The sequence below is a fragment of the Capra hircus genome, chromosome 8 (genome assembly GCF_001704415.2).
Source record: "Capra hircus breed San Clemente chromosome 8, ASM170441v1, whole genome shotgun sequence".
NCBI lineage: Eukaryota > Metazoa > Chordata > Mammalia > Artiodactyla > Bovidae > Capra > Capra hircus.
In genome coordinates this window covers 69,570,498-69,590,954 of record NC_030815.1, presented here as the reverse complement: position 1 = coordinate 69,590,954, position 20,457 = coordinate 69,570,498, and the positions used below count along the sequence as shown (strand labels likewise).

At 53.4% G+C, this 20,457-nt stretch overlaps 1 protein-coding gene across 3 annotated transcripts in view; it reads left to right on the top strand.

Annotated features, from left to right (window-relative positions):
• BIN3 (bridging integrator 3) overlaps positions 1-20,443 on the top strand; it is a 50,544-nt gene extending 30,101 nt beyond the window's left edge. For 2 of the 3 annotated variants that reach the window (XM_005683996.3, XM_005683995.3), the window contains 7 exons: positions 3,940-3,980; positions 4,380-4,441; positions 6,885-7,021; positions 7,687-7,727; positions 16,828-16,969; positions 17,161-17,295; positions 19,636-20,443. In XM_005683996.3, the coding sequence (XP_005684053.1) occupies positions 3,940-3,980; positions 4,380-4,441; positions 6,885-7,021; positions 7,687-7,727; positions 16,828-16,969; positions 17,161-17,295; positions 19,636-19,782 (705 nt within the window). In that variant the 3' untranslated portion in view covers positions 19,783-20,443. The remainder of the gene's footprint in view (positions 1-3,939; positions 3,981-4,379; positions 4,442-6,884; positions 7,022-7,686; positions 7,728-16,827; positions 16,970-17,160; positions 17,296-19,635) is intronic. The other variant, XM_018052318.1, reaches the window with a different exon arrangement.

The following is a 20,457-nucleotide window of genomic DNA, read 5'->3' as shown; positions in this document are numbered from 1 at the left end:
CTCAGCAAGTTCCTTACCCTCTCTGAGCCTTTGTTTCAGGGGGTTTCTGTGGTTTTGTTTTTGTTTTTGTTTTTGTTTTGGTCAAGCCACCCTGCTGCATATGAGGTCTTAGTTCCCCAACCAGGGATCAAACCCCACCCCCTTCCTGCATTGAAAGTTCGGAGTTTTAACCACTGGACTACCAAGGAAGCCCTTCTGATCCTTCATTTTCTCTTTGGTGAAGTGAGGATGTTACTAGCTCCTATGTCATTGATGTGTGATGTATCTCACAGGAGGAGCAGATGAAGCACTTAACACAGTACCTGGCAGGTAGTGAGCTCTCAGCAAGTACTCACTACATAGTGAGATGATAGCTGACGTGACTGCATAAACCACCAAGGACCCAGCCTGTCCCAAACAGCTGGATTCCCCACTGCAACCAACCGGTCCAGTCACCTGGGCCTTCAGTTTCTCAAGAGGAAATCAGAGCCAACTCATGGCTTGGAATAGAGGCCTTTGCTTCCTCAACTCCCCAGAGGCACTGAATCTGTGGAGCAAGACCCTGCTTCTTTGGAGTCTCCCTCCACCTCACCAGCCCCCTCCTGGCCCCCACACAGGCCCAAGCCTCGCAGTTGTCTCAGCATCTCTGGCAGCTGCCCCCAAACTCGGGTGACGCACTCTGTTTTTCCAGGCCCTCTCGGGGAGGGAACAGATGTGGCTGCCTGGGTTATTGGAAGTCGAGGCACCCTTGTCATGGGAAGAAGTGCTCATGTTATCTTCAGGGAGTTCCAGGAGTTTTCTTGGCTTGAGGCACCCAAGCATCAGACACAAAGAAAGCATTGTGCATTTGCCCTCCCCATTCTCCTGTGCCCAGGTTATTAACACAAACCCCAGCATTGTCAAAGCTTTGGCTGGGAGGGTGTGTTCTCTGCAGGGGCTGACCCCTGGGACAGAAATGGAAGGATGGGCACTCACCCACCTCCTAGTCCTCAGCTTCTGCTTAGTCTTCTCCTGCTGCCCCAGCCCATCAAGGAGCTGGAGTGTCATGGTGCAGAAGAGAAACTGTACCTCCCTCTATAGCCAGGAAGATGGAAGACTTTTTTTTTCCTTATTTGGCCACACCAGGTCTTTGTTGCAGCATATGAGATCTTAGTTCCCTGACCAGGGATTGAACCCAGACCTCCCGCATCTGGAACGTGGAGTCTTAGCCACGGGACCACCAAGGATGTCCCAGACTTTGGCCTTTAAAGCAAGGCTTTCCCTGGGTCTCGCATATGCCCAGAGTCCCAGCCAGGCAGGCAGGCATTCCGGTAGGTCAGAGTAGATGGGAGTCATAGCAGGTTGATCCTTCCCTTGAGAACTGTTTCCACATACAAAGTGAAGGGACCCTTTGTAACAAATCTGAGAGAGGCTGCTTCCTGGAAGGGGAGTTTCTCAGCTGGCCCAGGGTTCCTGTTTCCTCACCTCAGCTTATAGCCCCAGGATGAGCGCCTGGCCCTGCCCATGGGCCTCCCTGTCTTCCACATGCGTGTGAATGGGCAGAAATTCTGCCCCATACTCACTTAACAACCACAGAGCTCCTACCATGCGGCAGTCTGGCCCAGGCCCTGGAGATGAGCCATGAGCTACTCGGCGCTTCTGGCCACCCCGAGCCTCCGTGAATGCCGAGGCGGTCTCAGTGCTTGATCCTCCCAGCGCTGACCTCACCAGCCAGACCTGACCCCCCGACGGTCGCACACATGTGTTTACACTTGCATTGTTGACTGGGGTCCAGTTGCCTTTTTGGCAAAGTCATTGGGTGTCCAAAGATGTTCAAATCTTTTGTGTTTGGCTCCTTTCCTCAGCACGGATACACCTTGGAACGAGACTTCAGTGTGTCCCTTGATCCCCTAAGCCATTGTCTAAGAGTCTAGAATGCGGGTGCTATGCCTCTCAGATCTTTCCCCAGGGGACCAGAGACCTCCATAACAGTGAGCTGTGAAAGTAGCCCCAGGCGGCTACCAGAGACGGGAGATGAAGCATCCTTGACCTTCTCTTAGGCCGTCAGTGTGTAGAGCAAGAGCCCGAATTCCCACCCGACGCACCTCTCTGCTTCCAGCGTAAGATCCCCAAGTTTCTCCTGAGCCAGTTGGAAACCTACAGCCCTTCTACATGCAAGGACCATCAGTGGCACCCAGGGAGACCAGGTTCCCTGACACCCCGCACAGCGCCCTGGGGATTACACAAGAGCATGCTGCAAGCCAGGCTTTTGCCTCCTTTCCCCTTTCCCCCATTCCCACCCCCCGCCACCTCCCAGGGCCCCTTCTGTCTGCTCTTGATCTTCAGGAGAGCAAACTCCAGCCATGGTGACCTTCATTTCAATTACATCTTTTTGGTCAAAAAATGCCTGTAAGACATGAAGACTCTGCTGGGGCACCAGTGATGAGGTTTTTTGTTTGTTTGGGGAGTTTGTTTGGGGTTTTTTTTGTTTGTGCCAAGTGGCTTATGGGGTCTTAGTTCCCCGACCAGGGATTGAACCTGGGCCCTCTGCATTGGGAGTTCATAGTCTTAGCCACAGGACCACCAGGCAAATCCTGTGAATGTAGTTTTTCTTTCTTTCTTCTTTTTTTTTTTTTTTTTTTTTAAAGACCTGAGCTAGCAGTCTGCATTCTAGCCCTGCTATCCCACAAATTAGGCCTGGGTCCTGAAGTAAATCACTCCCTCTGGCAGCATGCTCCTCACTTATCACATGAAATCCTTGGCCTGGATAATGTTCTGCCAGTCTGTGACTGTGTTGAATTTACCTCCATCCAGATGTGGAGCGTGAGGCCAGTGTGAGGGAACAGCACATGAGTCTTTGATGATAACTACAGATTTGCGTGCCTTACCTCTAACCTGTATGTCCAGTGACAGGATTTAGGGCTCTCCCTAGCAGGAGTCTCTGGGTGGCAGCCAGGAAGGCCCTCTTGGAGGTCATGGCCTCAGTTCATCAACTGGGGCTTTCCCCACTTTGGTAGCATGACAGTTAAGGGCACAGACCTGAGAGCCGGGCTGCCTTGTCCGTATTCAAACCCTAGGCCTCCTGCTCAGTAGCAGTGTGACCTTGATCAGCCGACACCCCTCTGTCCCAGGGACCTCAGTGTGTTGAGGGCCCTCAGCACACCTGCCTGCCATGTGACTGATGGAGGAAAAGCCGGCTCGGGGAACGTGCGGGGAGCAATTAGGCCTCCTTGGGAGAGGAAGAAGCAGAGGCAAGGCTCAGTCCTCCTGTGGGACTCCACTGGCCACTCTGCTGAGACCACTGCCTGGGCCCCGCATGACCGATGGGGAGATTCAGGCTCTAGAAGTGCGGTGACTTTCCTCATTTCACCTGCCGTGTCAGCCAAGGAATTGGGGTCCAGGCACACACCCACTCAGTTTAAATATCGAGGAAACCTGGTAACTCATCCAGAGTTTAGATAGCCTTGCTGAGTCAATAATGATATTTGTGATGGGCATAAGTATCCCAGCGCACAGAGCGGTGATCCTGTGTCTTTCACGATCCACCTGAACCGCTCAGGCTTGGGACTTGTGAGGAAACTGAGTTGGGAGGGGACTGGTTCCCACCTGCTTTCCGCCAAGCCTGGGTGAGGAGTTTTTGTCACACTCTGAGCCCCTTACCTGCTCCCCCAGCCATGGGGAGGGGAGTGGAGGGGTGTAGGGAGCACAGCCCAGCCTCACTCCCTGTGGGGGCAGACAGAGCTGAGATCCGCTGGTACCTGCCTGGCTGGCCCGTCTGGGAAGGGAGGCCTTCACCCTAAATCAAACAATTAATTTGGGAACACAAGGCTCCTGTGTCATGAGCGGTGCTTGTGTGGACTGGATGGCATTGTTTTCTGCAGAAAGGGTGGCTGGGAGGGCGGGCCGGGAGTTTTGTAGGTGGCAGATTTTTTCCAACGTGCTGTCAGTCTTCCAGTGATTGAGTTATCGCTTCCTTTTCAGGTGGAGAGAGACTTTGAACGAGAGTATGGAAAACTCCAGCAGTGAGTGTCAGCCCCGAGAAGGGTGGGCGGGAAGGGGGTTCTGCTCGGGAAAGGAAAGACTCTCCTGCCCAGTCTCACTTCCCACATCACCTCATCCACTGACCATCCATCCTGTCGGCACCCCAGGAGCCAGGGCAGCTCAATCCACCACTGGCCAGAAATTCTGCCGAGTGGTGGCCACCTATTAGTCATTATCTCGTAGCCTTTGGGTGTGTGGCCTCGTGCCAAGCTTGTAGTGGCCCTTCGGTCAGTAGGAACATCCTAGCAGAGCGAGGCTCCTCCTCCTCCTCCTGGCAGGAGCCCTGAGTCCCACATAGGGTGCAGCTCAGATGGGTGGGCGAACAGGGGCAGAGGCAGCCAGGCGATGCCAGGTTCCAGGCCCATACTGCTGCCTTGCAGGCTGGAGGAGCAGACCAAGAGGCTGCAGAAGGACATGAGGAAGAGCACAGACGCCGACCTGGGTAGGTGACCCTTCCCCCGCACTCAGCCTGGATGGGAGAAGGGCAGAGATGGTCGCCCTGCTCACTCAGTCCCTGTAGGGCTGGCTTTGAAGAAGGTGCACTTAGCAGTCGCCCCACAGATGTCCCTGAGAAGTGGCACAAGGCCCCGTTTCACTTAGCAGGCTACTGCTCTCTGCTTTCCCTGGAACAGCAGCCACCACCAGCGACAGGTGGAGGCCAGCTTCTGGGGTCTGTGCCCCAGAACCTCCTGCCAGAGCTCATCCAAGGGAAGGGAGGTTCTGGCCGTGACCTCCCCCACTCTCCTGACTCCCGGTGTCTCCACACTGTGTATAGCAAGCCACAGGTCTGAGTTTGAGTCCATCTATTATCTGTTTTGTAGGGGTTAGTTCCGAGTCACCTGGAGCCCATCTTTCTTTGTTGGCTCCTACTGTCTTCCCAGCAGGAGATGCTGCGGCCTGGGCTTCCTTTCCCTCCTGCTTCCCCATACTCCTCAGAATGTGAATGGAAGGAACAGAACATCAGTAATCTGTGAGGTGGATTCTGACTGTAGAGAGCACAGTTTTTTAACAAGTAAACCAGGATAAACGGCCAGCCTCTGGGGCCTCAGATTCCTGACCTCTTCCATCCCGAGTCAGAAGCGGAGTCTGGGCAGAGAAAGCCCTCCTGACACAGTGGTGCCCTCACCCATCACAAAGCCTGCGTCCCTCAGTCCAGGCAGCCTCACACCCTGGCAGCTGGTGCGTCAGAGGCAGTGAGTGCCCGCTGTAGTGCGGATGGCCCGGCCCACCCCCAGGCTCTGAGTCATCAGGTCTGGGCAAGGCCTGAAAATCTGTGTTTCTAGCCAATTCCCAGGCAGCACTGATGCTGCTGGTCCAGGGACCCCACTTTGAAAACTACTCCAGACAATTGGGGGGAATCAGATAATGCCTTTCCTGGTCTTGAAAACCCCTGAGCTGGTGCCTAGATAGGATCTCATGTCCGAAGCTGTGGGTCCTAAACAAGATCAAGGAGGCGTGACCAGTCCCTGCTGGGTCCTCATCAACCCTGGCACTCCTGTGTTGTGTTAAGGCCCTAGAGACTCACGTGGGGTCCGAGACCTCAAGCTGACCAAGGTACAAAGCCCACCAAGCCTCCTGGTTTGTACTGGTCTGGCCATGCCCCTCCTCTGACCCTGCAGAGCTAGGGTGGGGTCTGTGAGCTGCTCCAGTGGAGCGTGGAGGGCCCTCTGTTCATGCAGGCCAGTCATACCAGAGTGGAGTTCAACCCAGTTGCCACCCTGAAGATACTCGCTTTTCATTCACTTCAGGTGGTTCTGGCAAAGAGACATCACATGAAGATGTGGCACCTGTAGGAAAGGAAAGGAAAATTGAGAAGAAAGTCTTCCCACCTGACCTTTGCCTTTTTGGGGGTTTTCTCCTCAACTATTAAAAAAAAAGCAGAAGAAATTTTTCAAAAACATTTTTAGATTTGTCCAGGTTTTTTCATCTTTTAGTGATGTTGTCTGCAGCCATTTCATGATCCAGTCAAGGTGCATATGAGTTTGTGCCTAAACCTACAAAGTTACTTTACTTTTTTTTTTTTTTAAGAGGGTTTTTCCCTCCATTGGGTCAACATCTCTGGGAGGTTTACATTTCCAGTCATCTCTCATAATGTTATGACATAAAATAGTAAGAAATAGTTCAAAGATTTGTTTTCCCCTGAGCCCCTGAAACTGGTACAGGCGCTACAGGGCAAACAAGGCCGTTCTCCAGCTTTTCTGGCCCCTCTGGGATTTTGTTTGCCGGTAATAGAGGCCTGAAAAAGTCTATAGAGCCAAGAACTCCAACACTGCCGACAGGTTGCCTCGCCACACCAAATCCTGCCAAGTTTTGTCAATAAAGTTTTATTGAAACATAGCCACACCCATTCTTTGGGTATCACCTGTGGCAGAGTTGAGTTGTTGGAAGTCTAAAATCTTGTCTGTAGCCCTGTACAGTAAGTTTGCTTCCCTGATGTAGATACTATGTTACTCTTTCCATGAGGGAGCCCCAAACAAGCCTCACATCCAGACTGCTTCGAGATTTTTTCAAACACATATTCCTGGATTCCAGGCTTACTGAAATAAATCTTTAGAGCTAGAAATATGTATTCCTTACAGCTTCCCATCCAAATGATTCTGTTAGAATCTAGAGTTTGGAAAATAGGTCATTGCAGCAGGTAAATCTGCTCAGAAGAATTCCCACAAGCAGCATCCGATGAACGTTAGCAGCGTCAGGCACGCATGTTATGTACCATGAGGCCAGTGCCTGGTGCCTCTGGGGTAACTGTGGTTTTGACGGCCTGTGGCCGTGGGTAGAGGTCATCCAGGTGCAAGACTCTGGGCCCAGGAAGGACAGGGAGCCTGCAGAGAAGACCTTGAAGCCTGTCCTGTCATCAGTTCACTGAACTTTGTTCTCTTAAAAAGCCATGTCTAAATCCGCTGTGAAGATATCCTTGGACTTGCTCTCCAACCCCCTCTGCGAGCAAGACCAGGACTTTCTGAACATGGTGACCGCCCTGGACACGGCCATGAAGCGGATGGATGCCTTCAACCAGGAAAAGGTGACTGGGGTCTCTGCCCACCCCCCACATTCCACAGCCTGAGGAATCTTAGTTCCCCAACCAGGAATCGAACCTGTTCCCCCTTCAGTGGAAGTGCAGTCTTTAAGCACTGGACCACCAGGGAATTTCCAGGGTGGCTGAGATGTTGGTCTTCCCCCTTCTCAAGGCTTCTCTCTGGGAGAAGTGCTACATGGAGTCTTTGCGGAGGCTCAGTCTTCTCTCTGGGCGCCTCAGTGTCCCAGCCCTGTGAGCTCTCTCCTGGCCCCTGTGCCCCTGCAATGGGTACTTGCCACGGCTCCCGTGAGCTCACGTCACTCACCGTGAGGCTACAAAGGAGATTCAGGCCAGCTCCGCCCACCTGCACCCATATCCCCTCAGACTCAGTGTGGCTAGCCACCCAGCCTCCTCACCAGACACGGCCACATTTGGCCTTCCAGATCCTGGTCCACAGGATGAGAACTGCCATGGGACAAGACCAGTGCCTCTGGTCGCCCTCCAGGCTGCCTGCTTGTCGTCTCTGCCTCGCTCCTTCAGCATTTAGGGGTGCCCCTCCCTGCCGGGAGCTCTCAGGGTACCCCTGTCAGGCCCGTTTCCTTTCTCTTTTCCCCTTTGGGGAAGACTGGCCTCCCCCGAGTCTTGACGCCATCTGGTTTTTCTTTCAACAGGTGAACCAGATACAGAAGACTGTGATTGAACCCTTAAAAAAGTGAGTAAAAGTCGTGGGGTCCATGGCCCTCAGGGCATGTACTGAAAAGGTAGTTCAGCCAGCCACTTGGGAACTGAATATCATTTCTGTTAACCTGTCCCCAGAGTCACTGGGCAGACAGGAAGTTCCAGGGGACACACCGGTGGCTTGCCTTGGGGTTGACACTCGGGGTGGCTCCAGAGCACCCCACCTGGCCAGGAGTGCTCAGTGACGACAGGGCCCACCTGACCCTCCACAGCAGCCGGCTGGCACCCCCGCCGTCTTTCCACGTTGTTGTCCCTTTGTTCCTGATGGACCAGAGCTTGTGGGGTTAAGCTAGCAGAGATCTTGGCCAGCCCTCAGCGGAGATGAGCGAGGCCTTTCATCTCACCCGGGCTGGGAGAGCAGCTGCCTGCAGCACCCGGCTTTTAAAATGTGGGGGTGGCCACACACAGGGAGGGGCACAGCCGCCTGGGAAGGTCCCCCAACTTGTGACCTGTCAGGGTCAGAAATTCTTCTGTGAGGCTGAACTTCAGTCTGGCAGGCTCTGGTCAGCGATCAGACGGGCCTATTCCCTGGGTCCCCTGAGGTGGGGGGAGTGGGACGGCGGTGGGGAGGACAGGCAGGAACATCGCCTTGAAGCTCCCGAATCACTTCATCTTCCTCCCTGGCCTCTCCCAGCCCAGCTCTGACCTAGAAAGGCTCCCGCGCCAGCCCAGCAGCTGCTCTTTATTACCTCTTCCGTGGTGGTCCCTGGCAGTTGCCGCACCAGGGCTGGGTAATGAGGCTGCGCTAATTACCATTAGGCCTGGATCAGGGCCCGGAGGGAGATGAAGAGCGCAGGTTTTTGATCCTCCAGCCCCTGGCGTTGGGGTTGTTGAGCTCTTGTTCCCTGTTCGGGTCCAAGGGGTGGGATTAGGGAGAGCTCCTTCTAAGCCGGGCAGTCTAGAGGCTCAGCCACGGAGGGAGACGGACCTTGGCCTGTAGGGATTTCTCCCCACTCCTGCCCTGGGCCCCTGCCCCCAGCCCCTGCCCGCACCTAGGTGGCAGGGTCACCCAAGGAGCTGGGTGCTGGAGGGAAGCAGTTCAGGAGGGAGGTATCAGAGCTCCACTGCTGATGGCTCTCTGAGTCAGTCTCCAGGTGTAAGGGTTCAGAGCTGGGTGGGAAGGACCTCGGGCCAAGCAGACCCTGCCCACTGGGGTCCTGGGGGCTGTCACGGAGGCTGCTATGGACACCCAGGCTGGCAGGGTGAGGCAGGGGACACCAGCCTGGAGAACTGGGGGACTGACTCCCGCCTCAATTTCACCACCACCGAGGCGGCCTTGAAATTCGATGCCTGGCTTCTAGAGCCAACTGGAGAGAGATCCCGGCTGCTTCCCACCACTCCAGCAGCCCACCACCTGCCAGGAAGGTGGGTGAGTGGCCGGCCGAGGGGGCGGCCACTATCTCCGCAGCAGATCCGCTGACCTCTGCCTGAGCCCCCTGGCCTGCCTGCCTGCCTGCCTGCCTGGCTTCTATGCATCCCGTGGCCGACATGCGATCCCCTCCAACCACGTAAACCCGGCACTGCCTGTTGCCGCCTCTTGTCAGGCGAGAAGCTCCCAGGGACCCCAGTACCGGAAACAGGAAACTGCAGCTTTCCTGTCCTCTGATGAGGAACATTGCCACATGGCCTCCCCACCGCCCCCAGCCTCCCCTGGGGGGCTTGGCCTCTAATCCCAGTCTCTGGGCCGCGTTCACATGGTCGGATGGGGATGCTTTCAATTTCCCTTTCCTGGTGGGTGGAAGATCCCGGCTGTGTGGGCACAGATTGAGGAATGGCAGGCATTCCCCACCAGGGCCGGCTGCTCCCAGCCCACCTCCCAGCCGGCCTCCCTTCCCTCCACCTCCCGCTGCCTCTTCACCCAATGCGTACCCCGGGAGGCATTTGCTGTTCCCCACTCAGGATGGGCAAGAAATGGACAGAGCTTCAGCGAGCGCCCGGGGTAGGCCCAGCCTTGCTCTCGCTTCTCCGTGGGTAGATGTGATTCAGTCTTTAGGAGCTTGGGATGTAGTGAGGAAGCCCTGTGGCATTCCCAAAAAATGGTCCAGAGTGACAACTGCCAAGGCGGGGCAGTGCAGTGGAGCAGGAAGAGCCGTGGACAGGCCAGGCTTGTCTCCTGTCTGTGGAAGGGGAGCAGGGCTAAACTCTCGACATGACCAAGCCCATCATCACCTCCCTGAGTGGGTGAAGGAGCCGTCATGGGCTGGAGTCACTGTGCATGGAGGGCAGAGACACTCCTGGGGTCCTGGACCAGGGACCCCGTGTCCCCCTCACCAGTAATTTTCAGGGGACTCCCGGCACTGAGCAGAGATGTTCTGAGCCCTCAGCCTTGCTTCTTCATGGCCACCCAGTCACAGTGCAAACTCGGTCCCCAGGGAAAGCTGAGCTGCCTGTCCTTGTCAGATCAATTCCGAAGGTGCCCTGTAGGGTCCCAGGGCCATGTCTGGGAGGGGCCCAGGCCCTGGGGACTAGCCTGTGCTTGTCCTAACCTCCCTCCCATGTCCCTGCCCCGACGTGAAGGTAGAGGCGGCATTTATACACCCTAGATGAGGAGCGGGGTCAGCACTGTGGTATTTATACTGTCTAGTACGTGGAGCTGACAGAGTTCTTTCTGTAACTTCTGAGGAGAAAATGAGGGGGGGCTTCAGTGAGACAGTGACAGGAGCCAGGGATTACAGAGTCCTGATCACCCCCACCCTTTGTCAGCTACTTCGGATTACACTGCCTGACCTCCCCTGCCCCACCTCAGTTTCCTTGCTTGCATATGGGAAGGGCATAACCCCAGCCCCTAGGGGGTCCTGAAGTCCAGGGCCCAAAGCCACCCAGGTAGTAAGTGGTTCATGATCCTCGGTGGCAAACGGAGTGAGCGCAGCAGCCCTCCTCGGCCTCTGGTTTGACTGTGGGGTGCTCTGATGGGAGACAGGAGTTAGTGTAGTTGAAGAGACCATTTTCCTGGAGGGTCTCACAGAGCTGCTGCTGCTCCCCACAAGAGGACAAGTGGTCTTGCTCCCACGAGGCTGAAGCTAGCCTCCTGTGAGCACACTCATCCCCTGAGGTTGCCTGGAAATCTGCCCTGGATCCATTTCTCCCTGCCTCAGCTCAGGACCTGCCCAACCTAGGGTTGGATTCCTACTTCCTGTGTTCAGTTCAGTTCAGTCACTCAGTTGCATCCAACTCTTTGCAGCCCCATGGACTGCAGCACTCCAGCCTTCCCTGTCTATCACCGACTCCCAGAGCTTGCTCAAACTCAAGTCCACTGAGTCAGTGATGCCATCCAACCATCTCATCCTCTGTCATCCCCTTCTCCTCCCACCTTCAGTCTTTCTCAGCATCTGGGTCTCTTCCAGTGAGTCAGTTATTTGTATCAGGTGGCCAAAGTATTGGAGTTTCAGCTTCAGCACCAGTCCTTCCAATGAATATTCAGGACTGATTTCCTTTAGGATTGACTGGTTTGATCTCCTTGCAATCCAAGGGACTCTCAAGAGTCTTCTTCAGCATCACAGTTCAGAAGGATCATTCGACACTCAGCTTTCTTTATAGTCCAACTCTCACATCCATACATGACCACTGGAAAAACCATAACTTTGACTAGATGAACCTTTGTTAGCAAAGTAATATCTCTGCTTTTTAATATGCTGTCTAGGTTTGTCATAGCTTTTCTTCCAGGGAACAAGATTCCTTTTAATTTCATGGCTGCAGTCCCCATCTGCAGTGATTTTGGAGCCCAAGAAAATGAAGTCTATCATTGTTTCCATTGTTTCTCCATCTGTTTGCATTGAGGTGATGGTACCGAATGCCATCTTCGTTTTTTTTTTTTCCTACGTTTTTTGAATGTTGAGTTTTAAGCCAGCTTTTTTACTCTCCTCTTTCAGTTTCATCAAGAGGCTCTTTAGTTCCTCTTTGCTTTCTGCCATAAGGGTGGTGTCATCTGCACATCTGAGGTTGTTGATATTTCTGCCAGCAGTCTTGATTCCAGCTTGTGCTTCATCCATTCCAGTGATTCTCGTGATGTACTCTGCATATAAGTTAAAAAAGCAGGTGGCAATATACAGCCTTTACATACTCCTTTCCCAATTTTGAACCAGTCCATTGTTCCATGTCCGGTTCTAACTGTTGCTTCTTGGCCTGCATACAGATTTCTCAGGGGCAGGTCAGGTGGTCTGGTATTCCCATCTCTTGAAGAATTTTCCACAATTTGTAGTGATCCACACAGTCAAAGGCTTTGGCATAGTCAATAAAGCAGAAGTCGATGTTTTTCTGGAACTCTTTTGCTTTTTCGATGGTCCAGCAGATGTTGGCAATTTGATCTCTGGTTCCTCTGCCTTTTCTAAACTCAGCTTGAACATCTGTAAGTTCTCAGTTCATGTACTGTTGAAGCCTGGCTTGGAGAATTATGAGCATTACTTTGCCAGCATGTGAGATGAGTGCAATTGTGCGGTAGTTGGAGCATTCTTTGGCATAGCCTTTCTTTGGGATTGGAATGAAAACTGACCTTTTCCAGTCCTGTGGCCACTGCTGAGTTTTCCAAATTTGGTGGGATATGGAATGCAGCACTTTCACAGGATCGTCTTTTAGGATTTGAAACAGCTCCACTGGAATTCTGTCACCTCCACTAGCTTTGTTTTGACTTTGCATTCCAGGATGTCTGGCTCTAGGTGAATGATAGTATCATGATTATCTGGGTCATGAAGATCTTTTTTGTACAGTTCTTCTGTGTATTCTTGCCACCTCTTCTTAATATCTTCTCCTTTCTGTTAGGTCCATACCCATCTTTGCATGAAATGTTACCTTTGTATCTCTAATTTTCTTGACGAGATCTCTAGATTTCCCATTCTATTGTTTTCTTCTGTTTCTTTGCATTGATCACTGAGGAAGGCTTTCTTATTTCTTCCTACTATTCTTAGGAGCTCTGCATTCAGATGGATATATCTTTCCTTTTCTCCTTTGCCTTTAGCTTTTCCTCTTTTCTCCGGGCTCTTCAGACAACCATTTTGCCTTTTTGCATTTCTTTTTCTTGGGGATGGTCTTGATCACTGCCTCCTGTACAGTGTCATGAACCTCTGTCCATAGTTCTTTGGCGCTCTATCAGATCTAATCCCTTGAATCTATTTGTCACTTCTACTGTATAATCATAATGGATTTAATTTAGGTCATACCTGAATTGTCTAGTGGTTTTCCCTTCTTTCTTCAATTTAAGTCTGAATTTTGCAATAAGGAATTCATGATGTGAGCCACAGTTAGCTCCCAGTCTTGGTTTTGCTGACTGTATAAAGCTTCTCCATCTTCAGCTGCAAAGAATATAATCAATCTGATTTTGGTATTGACCATCTGGTGATGTCCATGTGTAGGGTCGTTTCTTGTGTTGTTGGAAGAGGGTGTTTGCTCTGGCCATTGTGTTCTCTGGGCAAAACTCTGTTAGCCTTTGCCCTACTTCACTCTGTACTCCAAGGCCAAACTTGCCTGTTACTCCAGGTATCTCTTGACTTCCTACTTTTGCATTCCAGTCCCCTATGATGTAAACGACATCTCTTTTCAGTGTTAGTTCTAGAAAGTCTTGTAGGTCATCATAGAACCATTCAACTTCAGCTTCTTCAGCATTAGTGATTGGGGCATAGACTTGGATTACTGTGATATTTAATGGTTAGCCTTGGAAACGAACAGAGATCATTCTGTCGTTTTTGAGATTGCACCCAAGTACTGCATTCCGGACTCTTGCTTGAATATGAGAGCTACTGCATTTCTTCTAAGGGCTTCTTGCCCACAGTAGTAGATGTCATGGTCATCTGAATTAAATTCACCCATTCCAGTCCAATTTTAGTTCACTGATTCCTAAAATGTCGATGCTCATTCTTGCTATCTCCTCTTTCACACACTTCCTGTGTAGGCTAGCCCAGTTCCCGTGCTGAGTCAGTCTTCCAAAGTGTATCTGACCTTGGCCTTGGAGATACTACCTGGTTGACCACCAGGGAAAGAGAGGTTATGAGCTGTGTGTGGTTCAGGTGCTTCTGGGGCCAGAGTAGTGAGAACTGCTTGACCGACCGTGGGATGGTGGCCCGTCCAGAGCTGTACATCTACCCCCACACGCTGCTTCCTTGTCATGGCACCCTCCTTCCTAAGGACAGGAGCTGAGGTGACAGCACCTTGACAAAGACGAGGAAACTGTCTGCCGCTCTCTGCCTGCCTGGTCCTTGTCCTATCTCTGTGCCTGCCCCCACCCACCACCTCGTGGGCAGCCAAAGAGATGGAGCAGAGGCCGGGACACTGGGGATGCCAGGCAGGGGTGTTGCTAATGAGAGAGTCAGGGCAGCTGCTGGTGTTCCATGTCCAGTTTGGGTGGAAGGACAGGGGCTCCCCTAGCACCTGAGACCCCCTTGTAGCACTGCCTGAGGCCAAAGAGGTGAGATGAGTCCCATCTTCTCTGGAGGTCTCAGCCACCTAGGTGTCCAGCCCTACCTGGGGGACCATGTGTCGTGGAGGTGGCCATCTGCTCCAGTTTGCCCAGCACCGAGTAGGCCTGAGTCTTCTGCCCAGCAGAGCAGTCCTTCGGGTATTGGTTTGATTACAGTGTACAGGGGCCTGTGACTAAGGATTCTGAGATGGGTGGCTGCACTGGCCCACATTCGCATCTCCAGCTACACAGTGAGCCCATTACAGACACACAGGCAGTTAGAAGGATCCTCTTCAGTGGCCTGTTTGTTTCATCCGAGTTTACTGCCTGGGTCCATAGCTTTGTTTGGGACATTATGCTCCAGTCAGGCTTCTGTCCTCTGTTCTCTGGCAGAAGTGGTCGCTACTCTTAGGTCACTGCACTCTTGATTTGTTGAGTCTTTTTTCTGCCCCAACTTCTATTTTCTGAGCCTCCCTCTTCATGCTTGTCAGCCATAGAATAACCGCTGGGCCATCATCTTCTCAGCTGGAGGTGGCATCTCCACCAGCTACTCAGGCTTAGTGTTCAAACCACCCTTTTTCTGTCCAGTTCCAGAAAACCCACTCATGGCTTTGCCCGGCCTCCTCCCACGCTCATTAGTCGAGGAGAACGCAGCATGGACGTGGTCCTGCCCTGGGTTCGTCTCAAGACTAGGTTGCCCTTCCCAGTCAAAGAGGACCTTCATCACAAAGACTGTGCCTACGGTGGCCAGCCATGCCTCTGCTGCTGCTCTTTCTGACCAGCTGCTAGAGCATTTCCCTGTGGTTGCTTTAGTCCTGGTGGGGCAGAGCTCCTTGAGTCATTTTTCTCAAACATTTGGTCTGACAGTTTGGCCATTTCAACAGCAGAACATGCGGATTCTTGCGTTTCTGGTGGAACTGGTAGAAAAGGGCAGGAGTAGGTTGTGTTGTTTTATTGGAATATAGTTGATTTACAAGGTTATGTTAGTTTCAGGTGTACATCATCAGAGTGATTCTGTTTTTTGTTTTTATTTTTTGGCTATGCCGTGTGGCTTGTGGGATTTTAGTTTCCCAACCAGGGGTTGAACCTGTGTTCTTGACAGTGAGAGTGCAGACAGAGTGCTAACCACTGGACAACCAGGGAATTCTCCATTCAGTTATATATGTATGTGTGTGTGTGTGTGTGTGTGTGTTTTATAAACATTCTTTTTCAGATTGTTTTCCTCAGATTGTTTTCCATTATAGGTTATTACAAGATATTGAATATAGTTCCCTATGCTATGCAGTAAGGGCTTCCCAGGTGGCTCAGTGGTAAAGAATCCACCTGCCAATTCAGGAGATGCAGGTTTGATCCCTGGGTCCAGATGATCCCTGGAGAAGGAAGTGGCAACCCACTCCATTATTCTTGCCTGGAGAATACCATGGACAAAGGAACCTGGCAGGCTACAGTCAGTCCATGGGGTTGCAAAGAGTCCCACACAACTTAGTGACTAAACAACAACTACTTTGTTCATCCATTTTATATATAGCGGTGTGTGTCTGGCTAATCCCAAACTCCTAATTTACCCCTCCCCTTCATCAATGGACATGAGTTTGATCAAAATCTGGGAGATAGTGAAGGACAGGGAAACCTGGTAAACTGCATTCCACGGGGTCGCAGAGTCAGACACAACTTAGTGACTGACAGCTCTTGCCGTTTGGTAGCTATCAGTTTGTTTTCTACGTCTACGAATCTGTTTTGTTTTGTTCATGCATGTCGTGTTTTAGAGTCTATGTATGAACAATACAATATGATACTTGTCTTTCTCCGTCTGATTTAGCATCGTCATCTCTAGGTCCATCAGTCTTGCTGCAGCTGGCATCACTTCATTCTTCTTTAATGGCTGATTGATGTGGGAGCAGGCATGGTTGCACCTCATGGCAGTGTGAGGCGGTGGGGAGGTGCCAGATGGAGAGCTGGGACCCTGGAGTGAACCTCTGCTGGGCCCGCACTACCTAACTGTGACCTTAGACAATTCATGTCATCTCTCTGGTCTCAGCTCTTGTACTTTTTTAAAGGAAGATGTTGGACAGAAGCTTGATCTCCAGGCTTTTCTGACACCAGCCCTCAGAGTGGCTGCCCTTGGCCCAGCTCCTGGAGCACTCTTGGATCCAGGCCCAATCGTGAAGGGTGTGTCTCCATTTGCTCAAATGGCTTCCTGAGCCCTGTCTACCCCTGTCCCTACATGATTGTCTAGGGAGCTCTCCTGGTTCTGCTAGCTCGTCTGTCTTTTGTTTCTTCTCAGAGGCATGATGCTAATTAATAGAAGCTGAATCATTTTGTACCAAGTCAAAAAAAAAAAAATACTCCAAGGAGTCTTCAGCTCCTCCATACTCTGAAATGTGTGGAGTCATACAAGGTGGGGGCTAAAAGGCAGTGGCCACATCCTAGGCATCTTGCATTCACGACCCCCTGAGTCTCCTTAGGGGCCATGGAGAGGCCCTTTGCCCTGTCTTCCTTCCCCCGACCTTACCCCACGGTGATATTCTTAGCATGTACCCCACTGAAGCCAGGGCCACATCTGTCTCATCCGTAGTAAGATCCCCAAGATCTAGAATGAAGCCTGGTCCTTGATAGACACTCAGTATGTGTTTCTGAATGAGTGATGAACTGCCAGCCTGCAGCTCTAAGAACGGGCCTGTCTTCCCAGGTTCGGCAGTGTGTTCCCAAGTCTCAATATGGCAGTGAAACGGCGGGAGCAGGCCTTGCAGGACTACAGAAGGCTCCAAGCCAAGGTGGAGAAGTACGAGGAGAAGGAGAAGACGGGACCGGTACTGGCCAAACTCCACCAGGTACCAGGAGGAAGTGCCGGGGGTGGACCGAAAGCCGTGTGGTCCCACACGGCAAGTTCCTCCTTCACCAAGGGGCCGAGACACCAGATGTCGTGACACCTCCACCCTCCCCACCCCACCGCCCCCACACACATATCTTGCCCCAGTCAGGGTTCTGGGTGAGCCGTGACACCCAGCGTGTTGCTCCCCAGGCCCGAGAAGAGCTTAGGCCAGTGCGGGATGACTTTGAGGCCAAGAACAAGCAGCTCCTGGATGAGATGCCGCGCTTCTACAACAGCCGACTGGACTACTTCCAGCCCAGCTTTGAGTCCCTGATCAGAGCACAGGTGAGGCGGCTGCCACCCCTCCTGCCCTGGAGGATGGCCCAGCACTGCTTCCCTTGGTGGGGAGGCGGCCGAGGGCTTCGGACCAGCCCAGCCCCACCACACACACTTGAAGTGGGCTTAGCCACTTTCTCCCACCACCCCCGCCCTCCCCATCAACTCCCCAGCACTGCCTGAGGGGAGGAATCCAGGCACCTCTGGTTGTTGGCTAGAATTCCTGTTTTGGTTTATCTGTTGCTTTGTGGTTAATCCTAGCCTTGGGACAAGGCCCACCTTATCCATGAGTCCTTCCCTCAAGTTCTCCCCACTCCCGCTCAACCACAAGGGCAGGAAGAAACCAGGCCGCACCTACAGTGCCTCACCCTGATGGGCAGGTACCTTGCCTGGTGGGCTCAGGTCAAGAACAGAGGCCTTTTCCTACAGACCCTGATTAGCCCTTTCGGTGGAAGACCGGGGAGTGTCTTGCCCTTTAGCAACCCTGGGCAGGGTCCCTAAACCCTGGAGAGAACCATGCTCAGCAGTCCCTCTGGGGCACCACTTTCGGTGGAAAGGTAGGCTCACTTGGGCTGGGCTGGGGTGGAGGTGCACTGAGGTGGCCCTAGGAACCATGCCTCCTGCCACTCAAGGGTATAAAGACCGAGTCGCTCCTGCCCTCCTCTGCCCCACATTCTTCAAGCAGTTAGCGGGAAAAGGTTGAGGTGCCAAAACCAAAATGTTTTCTATATGTGGGACACCCCGCCGCCTCCTCCCACTCCCTCCACAAGGTGACAGCAGGTAGTCAGCATTCTGCCAATTTCCCACCAGGTAACAAAGCTAAAGGCTCAGCATGTCCCCCTCCGCCTCCAACCTCAGCTCCTCAGCTCCTGGCCTGGGTGTCTGGCGCCCTCTAGTGGACACACTCGTTCTTGCAGCGTCCACAGTTGCAGACTCTGAGGAAAAGCCAGGTTTCTCTCTCCTAGCCTATCTTGGGAGAACCCCAGAACCCATGGGAATCATGGGATCCGGAGCCCTGAGCAGGATTAACATTAGTGACCAGAACCCCGGGGGTGCAGGGAAAGTGAAGCAGAGAGCTGAGTGCGTGGGGATGGCCCTGCCCTTGGAGGTGCATGCAGGCTTGCTTCCAGGGGCTTCTCCCTGGGCCAAAGGGCAATGGTTTGAGGAGGCCCTAGCCTTCCCTCTCCTGTGCCGTGCTCCCAGGCCCCCAGCATGGCCCCTCCACCCTGCATTGTGTGCAGGAGGAAAACCAAGTGCCCAGGCAGGGAGCTCTGGGTGCCCTGTAACCAGGCAGCAGGGTGGTGAGGGGTTGTTTACTGCCTCGTCAGCGCCAGCCTCCCCCTCCCGCGGCTGCTGCTGTCATTAGTCACAGAAGTGAGCATTCCGAGTGACTCAGCCTGCGCAGTGCGGCTCGGGGCAGGGAGCTGGGGGAGGGAGCCATCCATCCTCACCACCCCAGCCCAGGCCCCAGCCCCTTGGGTGACACAGGATTTGGAGACCTTGATTCAACTACCCCTCAGCCAGTGGAGACCCAGCTCTGGGAGTGTGGAAGGCGACGTGACCTGGCCTTGCCCCTAGTAGCACTGCAAGCCTCAGGAAAAGGAGAGTTCCTCCTCCCCAGAGATAGCTTGGAGCTGGAGCTGGTAAAATTTCAGGGTGCTCAAGCAGTATCGAACATTTTCTTGAAAGCCCATGCTTTCACTTGGTTGGGAGGTGGAGGCTGAGGCAGAAGGGGCCCCCGGCTGATGGTCCTCACTCCTCAGCCTGCTGCCCCCACGTCCTTCCTGCAGGCCGCCTTCCTACTCTGGTGTCTGGGCAGGAGACACAGAACAATCCTGGTCTCTGGCTTGGCTTTCCTGGGTCTGCAGCTGAGATGGTGGTCAGGGCTGGGAAGGTGTGTCCCCTCTCACCTTGACCTCTAAGACTGTCCCAGGGCTCTGGGAGCTGCCTTGACCTCTCCCCCATGGCCAAGAGCTTCTCCTGGCTTCCATAAAGCAGGTAGCCCCTCAAGTGCCTGACTCCCTAGGCCCACCCCCAGGATCCAAGGGTCTACCCACTCCCCCCAGCCCTCTCCCCTCAGCTGCCTGGAGAGCTCAAGCCTCCACCTCACCAAGGACCTGTCACTCCCCTCTGCACCCAGGCAATGGGCAGCAAACGTTCCTGAAGGGCTCAGGGCCGTGGTTGTCCTGCAGTCCAAGGGGAAGGGCGGTGGTGGAGGGGAGGTGACAGAACAGCAGGGGGCCAGCCCACAGGCTCCAACTTCTCTGCCCACCATCCCAGGGGTGCAGTGCTTTGGGGCCCCGTGTCCTGAGCATAGCACCTGCAGACCTCTCCTCTTACCATCCCCAGGTCGTGTACTACTCAGAAATGCACAAGATCTTTGGAGACTTGACCCAGCAGCTTGACCAGCCCGGCTGCCCTGACGAGCAGCGGGAGCGGGAGAACGAGGCCAGGCTGAGCGAGCTCCGAGCCCTCTCCATCGTGGCCGATGACTGAGCCTGGCCTGGGGAAGACTCTGGAACACAAGCCAGCCTCCCTCATCTGCCCTTTTCGAAAGCTCAAAAGCTCAGGCATCAGCCAGCAAAGGGCCCCTCCCTGGGAGAAGTATGGGGACAGCAGTGGCTCCCCCTCCCCAGCCCCTGGGAAAGCCTGACACCAAGAGCCCTAGCAGGCTACTGTGTCTCTACCCCACTGTAGCAGAAACCGGCAGACAGGTAAGCAGTGTAGACTGTCTGTTCCTCAAGAACCGTCCAAAGTGCCTCCTGGCCTCGGGCCAGAGCCTGGACTGTCAGCTCCCTAGAAGTCTCTGCCTGGCTACAGTTGGGACCACATCTACCTCCCGAAGGGCTCCCCTGGGAGTCCCCCACCTACGCTGCCTTTTCACCTCAGACTCATCTTTTCTGGGAGAGGCTGCGACACTGCCCTGGAGTGTCTCCCAGCACTCAGGCTCAGCCCACTTGTAGCCTTTGGTCACCTGCAGGGGAGACCCCTAGTCCTACAGCTTCCTTAGAAGCTGGGACTCAACGTGTGTAAATATCCTACCACACTAAACGTTACCGACAAAGTCATGGGCCTCAGAGCAAGAATAGTGGGTGTATGTCTCACCTGGTTATTTGGAATTTTATTTTTCCAAGTAAAATTTTCAATGAAATGTCCATATATTAGTATGCT